The sequence below is a fragment of the Oncorhynchus kisutch genome, linkage group LG10, assembly GCF_002021735.2.
Source record: "Oncorhynchus kisutch isolate 150728-3 linkage group LG10, Okis_V2, whole genome shotgun sequence".
Taxonomy (NCBI): Eukaryota; Metazoa; Chordata; class Actinopteri; order Salmoniformes; family Salmonidae; genus Oncorhynchus; species Oncorhynchus kisutch.
This window is the reverse complement of record NC_034183.2, coordinates 50,880,863-50,892,131: the sequence shown is the minus strand read 5'-3', so window position 1 is coordinate 50,892,131 and position 11,269 is coordinate 50,880,863. Positions and strand designations below refer to the sequence as shown.

General features: G+C 41.6%; 1 protein-coding gene across 1 annotated transcript; it reads left to right on the top strand.

Annotated features, from left to right (window-relative positions):
* Positions 1 to 1,441: 1,441 nt before the first annotated feature.
* On the top strand, positions 1,442 to 4,908 carry LOC109897582 (homeobox protein Hox-B2a). Its single transcript, XM_020492096.2, has 2 exons — positions 1,442 to 2,695; positions 3,643 to 4,908. The coding sequence occupies exons 1-2, from the start codon at positions 2,275 to 2,277 to the stop codon at positions 4,365 to 4,367; spliced, it is 1,146 nt and encodes a 381-aa protein (XP_020347685.2). The 5' UTR covers positions 1,442 to 2,274; the 3' UTR covers positions 4,368 to 4,908.
* The last annotated feature ends 6,361 nt before the right edge of the window (positions 4,909 to 11,269 follow it).

The window sequence follows — 11,269 nt, the reverse complement described above, 5'->3', positions numbered from 1 at the left end:
ACTGAGGAAGTTGATTAATGCAGCAGTACTAACATAAATAACACAAGTAGCGCTAGCAACAGAATAGTAATAATAATAATAATAATAATAGTAATAAAACACACTGTTTATTCTATGCTTCAAAACACATTTGGCTTGTCATAAAATGATCAAATCAACTTACACCTAATTGTAAATGTGTGAAAACCCTAACCCCCCCCCCCCCCCCCCGATGAATAATAAAAAGACAACACATAGCCTAGCTAATAGTCTGTTAAACAGTAGTTAAGTCTGTTAATCGTTTTTCGAATTGTTCGCTTAGCTGTAAAAAGGCAGTAAAAAGAGCACACTCCCACCACACTCCAAATATGAAAGAGCACATTCCCCCCAAAATAAATATATAAATAAACAAAGAACGTTGCAAGTCCATGTTCTGGCAAGCGTAAAGATGTTTGTGGCAAACAAACAAACCACATTCAAAATTCTAAACAAATAGTCATAAAAAATGGAAATGAAATTCCTGATGATGAGAAATACTCCAAAATTGTCCCAGTTTTTGCACAGTCACCTCCAATATAAGCAAAGAGAGCCCGTGCTTCTGACCTCCTTTCCATGTTCTACATCGTGCATATATGGGAGAAACGCGGCCTACTCGCTGCTTTGCATTTAGCTTTAAATGGGCCAAACACCCACGCACAGTTCTCCCGTCTTTGTTTTTAAAACCTAGAGTCAAGTCAAATGGAGTCGAATAGTGCCCGGCAATCTTGGTCCTTTTCTTCTATTTTGAGATAATGCTGATGCCTATTTCAGCACCAGGGTATTATGCGCAATGGAAAACTATTCTAAAGGCCTGCGTTTAGGTTGTTAGACTACTGGCTTTTTCGTAAAAAATCAGTAGGTCTAGATTCGGGGGGATAGAGAGAGCGTTTCTTTGTTGCGATCTTGAAGGAAAGAGAATAATTCTTGAGGCTGGTTGCTGTCAAGCCCTTTGCCAGGGAAAAGATTGATCACCGCAGTTCTTTTTTTCACTAATTCAACTTTTCCAAAAATATCCTAGCAGCTAGGCTACTTACTATCCGCTTTAAACTTCTACAATATCCTTCAATATCAATACATGTAACCTAGACATATACGCAATATACTATGGCATTGCTTATCAATAAACATAAATTCGTATGGGGCATTAGTGTTAACACGGCCTAAGTTTTTAGTTTTTAAGAAGCTAGGATTCGCAGTTGTACACGCGACCTCGCTGTGAACTTTAGTCATTCGGCTCAGTAAACAAGCCGTCCATTTTTTACACCGTGAGAGAAAACTCCTAGCTAGCAGTCAGTGGAAGGCCTTGCTGGGCAGCATATTTTTAGGACCATTTCACACACACACACACACACACACACACACACACACACACACACACACACACACACACACACACACACACACACACACACACTATATAATTTAGTAGCATATCTCTCCGCAAGGTGATAAAGAGGTAGGCTAGCAGTTATAGAGAGATAACATAATATAATTATACACTTACACACACCGACCTTTCTCTTCACTCTGCATCTTCCATTTATGAAAACTAAAATATAGCAGTCTACCATTACACCATGCAGGCTGCTAACCTGCACCATGCTAGGCTCTAGGAAACCGTTCTTCAGTATTTTACCAAGCGAATCTCAGCCTCCTGTTGAGACATCACCCATCTAGGTTGGGTGGAGTTATTTTTTTTACCTTAAGTCTGCTCCTCCTGTCAAACTTTTAAGATTAATGGGCCTCTTTTGTATAAACACCCCGTTTGCCATATTGTAAATGTGCTGTTAACAATAACCACGTTTTACTGGATTACATCACCAGGGTCCAGGCAGAATATCTGCATGCAGATCTCCATTGTTTGACATGAAGGGCCTCACATAACCTCCCACTCGAAACAGCGAGGTGAGACAGTTGGCAACCGAACACTTTTTTTCTCTCGAATATAATACCCCCTGCAAACACAAACCAATATCTTATGGTATTTTTGAGCATTTGCTGAAAATAATGCTTTCTTTAGCCACCAGGCCCCGGCTTTCCATTGGTTGAATCTGGTCATGTGACCAGGAATTGGCTGCAATTTCGCCCATAGTCTTCAGTTTAGTAGACCAAGGTCCCCATACGCTAGTAATATCACCAATATACACAATTATTAAAGCCCGCAAATACGGGACAGCGGGGAGCTAATAATCACGCGTTTTTGTTTTTATTTTGCTCGTTTTGATCTCGCCGTCCGCCTGTGGACTAGGATAAACTATGAATTTTGAATTTGAGAGGGAGATTGGGTTCATAAACAGCCAGCCTTCCCTTGCAGAGTGCCTGACGTCTTTTCCCGCTGTCCTGGAGTCATTTCAAACTTCATCAATCAAGGACTCGACAGTAATTCCTCCTCCTTTCGAGCACACCATCCCCAGCCTGAGTCCCTGCACAAGCAGCCAGGCGCGACCGAGGAGCCAAAAGCGAACCTCCAATGGCCTCCAGCTTCGGACGCCACAGCCGCAACAGGGCCCAGCCCCGCCGGCAAGTACGGCTGGCCCGCTGGCACACGAGTTCCCCTGGATGAAAGAGAAGAAATCCTCGAAAAAGGGACCCAAATCTGGGAATGCCACGGTAGCCTCCTCTTCTCCCTCTCCTGCATCCTCCGGGTACGCCACTGCAGGACTTGAATCACCGACAGGTCGGTACATGATGTAAAAGACAAGGCTATTCATTTTTTCTGATGTTTCTTTTCTTTTCCATTTTCTTTATTTGCATGGTTCCACTGCATGTTGGTCTATACTGCACCTCATAGAAACAGCTACGGAAGCCTCATCTTTCGCAATCGTTGTTGCAGGGCTTTTGTCTCATGTTGATGTTAATAAATGGACAAGAAGCATGCATTTATTTCTGAAATATGAGTGCCCTTCTGCTCTGTGTCGTGTGTATGGAGGAGTCACAGATACCTGCATTATGCTGCAGTGTTGCTTTGAATGAACTATTTCCCGTCATAATCCTTATTGTTACTAATCTATTACACCATTTTCGATTGTATTTCACTAACATATCAATTTCTTGCATTGCGTGATTTGATGTCAGGCATATAAACATTGATATAGCCTACACATAATCTGCTATATGTTAGCTATATTGCAAAGTCTTTGTAATGCCTGTATGTGTCAGATATTCTATGCGTAATGCGGATGTGTGTGTGTGTGTGTGTGTGTGTGTGTGTGTGTATTCTTGCTGATAAAGTTGCCTTTCTCAAGATACAGATTGCAAAACTTGTCCTGGAATAACGATTTAATCGCAGTCAGTGTCAGTGCTGTCTTAATGATATATATTCATAACCATGTCTCGAGGTTTGGGGTAGTCATGTTGGATGTCAGTATATAATGTGGAGGCAATGGGACAAAACAAAATATGGGGTTTAGAGGAATAACGCGTGTTCTCTGCAAACCTGATACACTGACATCAGAGAAGCACTGCAGTCATTTGAAAACAATGCACGTGGGGCAGGCCTATTGAGATTTTGTTACGCCTCGTTCATTTTTATGGTTTTCAGTAGCTGCGTGCCAAATGTCTAGGCTCAACCCTATTAGCTTGCTATTTTGGACTTATTTATGTTCTATGTCTGGGCTTTTGCAGAGGCGCAGGGTGGACTGGACAACGGCAGCGGATCCCGGAGGCTGAGGACTGCCTACACCAACACGCAGCTACTGGAACTGGAGAAGGAGTTCCACTTCAACAAATATCTCTGTCGGCCCCGGCGGGTGGAAATAGCTGCCCTTCTGGATCTAACCGAGAGACAGGTCAAAGTGTGGTTCCAGAACCGGAGGATGAAGCACAAGCGGCAAACGACACACCACAGGGAAGGCCAAGAGGGCGACCCCGGCGGGTTCGAGCCCCTGGAAGGTGCCGATGCTTCCTCGCCTTACTCGAGCCAGCCACTGGAAGCCTCGGGCTCGGCTGCGTCTGAGGGGGAGACGTGTAACTCGGCAGCCTCCTACACGAACAGCAGTGACAATAACCAGCCCACGCCTGAGGAGGGCCAGCTGAGCTGCCAGGAGCCCACATCAGTCTCTGACACAACTGTGCGGTCGACCCGGTTCCCAACGCCCACTGCAGATAACCCCGCAACAATGGGCGACGGTGGCGCATCTGGCCCGGATCATTCGTTTTCAGAGCAGCAGGACGCCTCCTCCCTGCCCGATTTGAATTTCTTTTCTGCTGATTCCTGCCTCCAGATTTCTGACGCTTTATCGCCCAGCTTGCAGAGCTCGCTCGACAGCCCGGTAGATTTCTCCGAGGCGGACTTTGACTTATTTACAAGCACACTTTGTACAATAGATTTACAACATTTACAGTTCTAACGACAACAACAACAATACAGAACAATCGAATTAAGGAGAATGTCCCACCGTATTACAATGGTATGAATGCTTCTCGGCAACATTCCTGAAACACATTTATGAAAAAGATTCCTGGGTTTAATTTGAAGATAACATAGAACCTGAGATAGCAAAGGAGCGATTATGTCCTTTCCTGGCATTATAATTTTGGTTTACTCCATCGAAATCACATACGGATTTCCCCTTGTTCAAATTGCAGGTATTTATTGCCTTCTTGTTTTCTGACAGTATTAGTTGGCAGTTACAGTAAAATACTATACTGTCTCCTTAATGTTTCAAAACTGTTCAGTGCAGCTCAATCGCTTAATTCTCAGGAAATGAAGGCCTATCAGATATATAGGCCTAAAGGATAGTTGAACTGCTTTTAGAAATTCTCTCGAGACGGGCGGTGATCCCGTTGATGAGTTTTAGAACAAGTTTATTTATTGAGATTCTTTAATAGTAAATTTCAAATTATTTATTGTACATTATTTTCATAGTTGAAATAAAAACAAACTTTTATAATGTGGCCTAAGTGTTTTTGATTGTGTAGTTACTAGTAAATGAAAAGTGCAATTATTTTTGATAGATGATAATTCAAACAGTTATTTCAGATAAAGAAAAACACAGAAATATTGCAAATGGGGATTGTTTGAGATGTATTGGTCTACCAAATATCTGTTACTGGTCTTGGCAATCGCATATTCTGCTATTACAGAGTTGATATGTTCAAAATGCATCGTGTTATTATAATAATAATAAGTAATATTATTATTGTCGTTAATATTATTTCCACACAATTATGTTGTGATGGTTTCATCAATTGTAGGGCAACACATGAAATCTCCAAAGGTTGTATAACCCGTTGGTTTCAGATTTTGGGGTACTTAACGAATCATTTGCATTTGGTTTCAGATTTCGGGGTACAAAACGAATCATTTGCGATTTAAAATATTATTTAAATGTTTTCATTATCTTCCAATAAGCTATTGCTGGGGCAAATGCATTCTTATTGTTAATTAATGATGTGCAAAAAATAAACCCAACACATATGATACAACTTTTTGGGTAAAGACGTTTGCCAAGATAAATCGTCATAATCAAGAACTGATAAAGAACACAATGTGTTGACCAAGTTATTGTTTTTTTCTAGCCTAGCTTGGTGGGAATTTGGTGTATGGTAGGCTAGCCGACCTATCTTAGCTTACTTTAGCTAGCATTGTAGCATGAGGGAATGACTGAGGTAACGGCGCTCACATGGCTGCTGTCATGCTGATGCAAAATGGCGCTGAGAACACAATGGGCGATATGAACAATAATGCGGCAGCCATTGTAGGACATTTGGTCTATGTGGCTTCACAGCCCAGCATCCTGCAACACGTTCAATGGTAATTGGATAATACATAGGCCTATAGTCAAATTGATAAAAAATAAACCAGTTATGTAATTGAACCATACCTTTTGTTCATGAGACTGGCCTGGAGTGTAGGACTATTGACAATTTAAACCTTTGTTTGGTTGCTACTCCCTCAGTTATTAACATGGTCAGAACCAAAACAATAACGTAAGAAGAAGAATGATTATAATACAAATATTTCTAATAATATTTATTATGTGCAGTGTTGCATTGTTTTATGGTAGGCCTAATAGTCATGCGTTATAGCAGGCCTAAAATTCACAAGGAATAGTGTGTATTCCTAAGACATAAATGAAGCTCTTCTCTAAGCTCAGCCTGTCTACTGTACCCATCTATCTGAAATGCATCTCCTGGATCTGTGTTCCAATAAGCCCTATTCCTCCTTGTCACCTTTTACCACTGCCTGTCTACCCACCTCTCCATAATCACATAGTCTACGCACATACATGTTATCTTATCAAGCAGTATTACTACGCCATCACTGCATAACTCACTAGCTAGTCCAATACTCCCTTCTATTATTTCACTTAGAGGGAGTTATTTTATTAAAGACATTGATATTAACTTCCTATATCAAACATGAATATTATTATTATTTCATACTGCAATTACTTAGCCTACTGTGTCTCTGCCAAAGTAATGGCATTTACATTGTACTCCTGGTGGGGAAACCAAATGTATAGTGTGCACCAGCTTGACCCAGAATGGCTTCCTAGTGTGCATGGAATCAAGTTTAAGGAGAGGAAACTGAGAACTAGAACCGGGTCACAGACCTCTGGAATCACCAGACTCAGGGGGGCTTGAGGAAAAACAGTGGAGTGGTCCAGACAGGGTTCAGCCAAGACGAGTGTGTGTGGCTGTGGCAGGAATCGTCGCTTGCCTATCAGCAGTCAGCCTCCACTACACCCCCCCCCCCCCCCCCCCCCGCCCCATGGAAAACAAAGACACCTGAATCGATCCCAACTTCAGAGGTCCCTATCTGCCTGGTCAATGGCAGAGCACGCTCACAACCCTGGGACCCTAGCAGTGACAGGTATGAATCAATTGAACATTCAAATAACCACCGGAATGAATGGGGTCAGTTCAGTTCACTGGTGTACCTTGGTGTGTGTGTATGTTGCGGAGATAGAGGAGAGTGGGATGAGGGGTGTGGGGGTTGAGGTGGTGTGCGTTCATATTTGACGAGGGTGAGAGTCACTTGATGACATATCAGCTGATTAACGTACATTGTGAAGGCCATTGAAACACGGGTTGTGACAAAGTGAGATGTTAACAAAAGGAGCACGAGTAAACTTAACATTAGCATTAGTGGAAGGCCAAGAATTACGATTAATGTCAAGTTTAAGGTTGAAAAGGGCAACTGGGGTGTCTTATCGACCAAAAGAAAAACCATCTCAACTGTCCAAACTTATATCCTCAGTGCTGCATCTCACCAGAGAGTCACTTCTTGGCTCAAGTTCAGCTAGCTCAAGCTAGCACTCCCCAACCTCCTGAAGTGAGTCGCTATGGGAATGGACATATTCATTCAGCTTCTCATGTGAAACATCAGTTGGTACTTCCAGTCCACTCTACCTGGGACCAGACCATAACACAGACATGAGCACAAGGAAGACGCCAGCCATTGTTTAGACAACAGAAGTCATGCCCTGAAGCCCTTGCTAGATCAGTAAACACAGGAGCAGGAAGTAATGGCCGACTGTTGTGGTTTATGTGCTTGATAATTTGAGGTGTGGTGCCTGTGTCTATGCTTCTCCATCTGTATTTGCTTTCTTTGGACTCCTGCCACTGCTAAGAGAGAGAGTTTATCAGTCGGGTCCCCTCACAATCAGCGAGAATCAAGATGTTTGTTTATTTCCCTCTTAGAGAGTGGCCATTGCTGTGAAGTTTTTGCGAGGTGTTTCTCTTGGACGGTGCAGGCTAGTAAGGTGGAGCAAGGCAGATATTTATTTCATGAAGAGGAATGTCACTTCCCAAGATTTTCCAGTATGATATTAATATAGTTTTGTTTACACATAAAAGTGGGATGTGTAAGTGTTCGCTATAGCCAATCACATTTGAATGAGCCTAATGAGTGTTGGCTGTACATGGTCTTATTGGCTATAAGGCCTCACATGACTGTGTAGGAGAGGAGGTAGGCCAGGAAAAGCAGCAGCTGCATGCACAAACTGTCTTAACATTGGAAACCTGACTAGGTTGACCTGTATGTACAGTGCCTTCAGAAAGTATTCATACCCCTTGACTTATTCCACATTTTGTTGTGTTACAGCCCGAATTCAAAATTGATAAAATATATTTTCTCTCACCCATCTACACACAATACCCCATAATGACAAAGTGAAAAATGTATTTTTTATTTTTTTTGCAAATGTATTGAAAATGAAATACAGAAATATTTAATTTACAGAAGTATTCACACCCCTGAGTCAATATGTTAGAATCACCTCTGGCAGAGATTACATATGTGAGTCTTTCTGCGTAAGTCTCTAAGAGATTTGCACACCTGGATTGTAAGATATTTTCACATTATTGTTTTTAAATTCTTCAAGCTCTGTCAAGTTGATTGTCGATCATTGCTAGACAGCTATTTTCAAGTCTTACCATAGATTTTCAATTTAAGTCAAAACTGTAACTAGGCCACTCAGAAACATTCAGTGTCATCTTGGTAAGCAACTCCATTGGATATGTGGCCTTGTGTTTTAGTTTATTGTCCTGCTGAAAGGTGACTTTCTCTCCCAGTGTCTGTTGAAAGCAAACTGAACCATGTTTTGGATTTTGCCTGTGCTTAGCTCTATTCCGTTCCTTTTTATTCTAATAAAACTCCATAGTCCTTGCCGATGCCAAGCAAACCCATAACAGGATGCAGCCACCACCATGCTTAAAAATAGGAGGAGTGGTACTCAGTGATGTGTTGTGTTAGATTTGCCCCAAACATAACACTTTGTATTCAGGACATGAAGTTCAATTCGTTGACACATTTCTCCAGTTTTGGAATATGTTTTATTCTGTACAGGCTTCCTTCTTTTCACTCTGTCATTTAGGTTAGTATTGTGGAGTAACTACGGTATTGTTTATCCATCCTCAGTTTTCTCCTATCACAGCCATTAAACTATAACTGTTTTAAAGTCACCATTGGCCTCATGGTGAAATCCCTGAGCGGTTTCCTTCCTCTCGGGCAACTGAGTTAGGAAGGATACCTTTACTTTGTAGTGACAGGTTGTATTGATTCACCATCAAAAGTGTAATTAATAACTTCACCATGCTCAAAGGGGTATTCAAAATCTTTTTTATTTTTACCCATCTACCAATAGGTGCCTTTGTTATCAAGGCATTGGAAAAAGCTCCCGGGTCTTTGTTTGAAATTCACTGCTCGACTGAGGGACCTTACAGATAATTGTATGTGTGGGGGATAGACATGAGGTTGTCATTCAAAAATCATGTTAAACACTATTATTGCACACAGTCATGCAGCTTATTAAGAAAATTTTTAGTACTGAATTTATTTAGGCTTGCCGTAACAAAGACTCAAGACACTTCAGCTTTCATTTGAATTATTTTGTAAAAATTCATAAAAACATAATTCTACTTTGACATTGTGGGGTATTGTGTGTAGGCCAGCGACACAAAATCTACATTTAATCCATTTTAAATTCAGGCTTTAACAACAAAATGTGGAAAAAGTCAAGGGGTGTGAATGCTTCCTAAAGGTACTGTAGCTAAAGACAACAGTGTGAGGTATCATACTCTGACCCTATTCATCAATTTGTTCTTTGATTCGCATGGATCCTTGTGACCACAACATTGTTGTTATAGTAGATATGCAGTTGAAATATCATATTAGGATCATAGCAACACATATTTCATATTTGACATGAAAGTATGATGTAGGGTTTGACATAATCTCATACAAGGATGGAATAAAGAGTCACTGAAAAGTGGGAGAACTCATCACATTTCTTCTTCGTATTGCCTGAATTCAACAAAGGGATTGCTGATTGGAAATGAGCGACTCCAAGACTTTGGCTGGCACTTTCACGGTTTGATCGTAGAAGCCGCAACATCAAAAAGCTATATTTCCAGGATGGAACAAGACAATGTCCTGTGAGTTGCTCCTGACACATCCGAGAGAGAGAAATGGTAGGCAACAGCCTCAAGTGATGCCGGAGAGTCACGTCATGTCACATCTGCATGGTGTACACTTTGTGGAATTACACCAAGACTCTTCCTCGACACAGTAGGACAGGTAACGCTTCACATGCAGTTCTCCTTCCGTTGTGAATCTTTCGATAGACAGAATTACGATCACTCAGAATGACATATCTGCTAAGAAAGTAGGCCTAACGTGTAGAAATACATCATCATTAGGCCTACACACATGTTACACTCCACTCCATGTATAACTATGTTGTAGTATAGTAGGTATTTACACTACCCGGGGTGGTAGGGTAGCCTAGTGGTTAGAGCGTTGGACTAGTAACCGGAAGGTTGCGAGTTCAAACCCCTGAGCTGACAAGGTACAAATCTGTCGTTCTGCCCCTGAACAGGCAGTTAACCCACTGTTCCTAGGCCGTCATTGAAAATAAGAATGTGTTCTTAACTGACTTGCCTAGTTAAATAAAGGTTCAATAAAAAAATGATTACCAAATAAATTGAAATGATATGTGATGTTTGGGCAGCTTTCTAATAAGAAGTGACCTAGGTTATAATGGTATGGAACATAAAGTCTAACCTTATAAAGTACACTGTATATGAACATGATGTCGCCATTCGCTCCTCCTGGAATTCCCCTGTGTTTTCCCAGGTGGCAATCTGAGGCGATAACATTGGTTGACAGCCAGATAACTTTTGAGCCTTATCATCGATGGTTTCACACAGATAAGACAAATCCAATGTGGCATTGAACCAATATGGCTGCGGACACATTGTCTCAGCCCACGACTGCCGATGTCCTTCAAACACAACTGGGGCAATCCGTATAGAAAGAGGCGCAAAAGCAAAGAAACAAACAAGCTGTGTTTGAGAGCCATGCAAACACGGCTATGAATTATGACATGTTTTGACTGGCTAGAGACAATACTGATTCAGTAGTTCTCCATTGTTCAGTAACAGTCTTCGTGTCTCATCATTCCTTAGCGTCACCACTGTGCCAGACTCCCATACACATTCACTCACTCACGTGTATCAGGTCAGATTTCAGAGGATATCAGAAACTGAGGTTTCTGCCACCGTTTAAATAGGAATCTCTCAATGTACAGTAAAGACGGTGAAAAACAGTGGTAAACACTTGACACCGTACTTTACACTGCCCTCAGTTACTCTATAACCACTACGGTAACCTCTGATCTGTAGCTTCTCAGCATTACACACACGGTAACGGAAGAGAAGTCAAATGTCAACAGGCAACAAGACTTGACAACTTGACATTTGATTTGGTGACCGACCCGATTCTATTACTACCAGCATCGTTTCC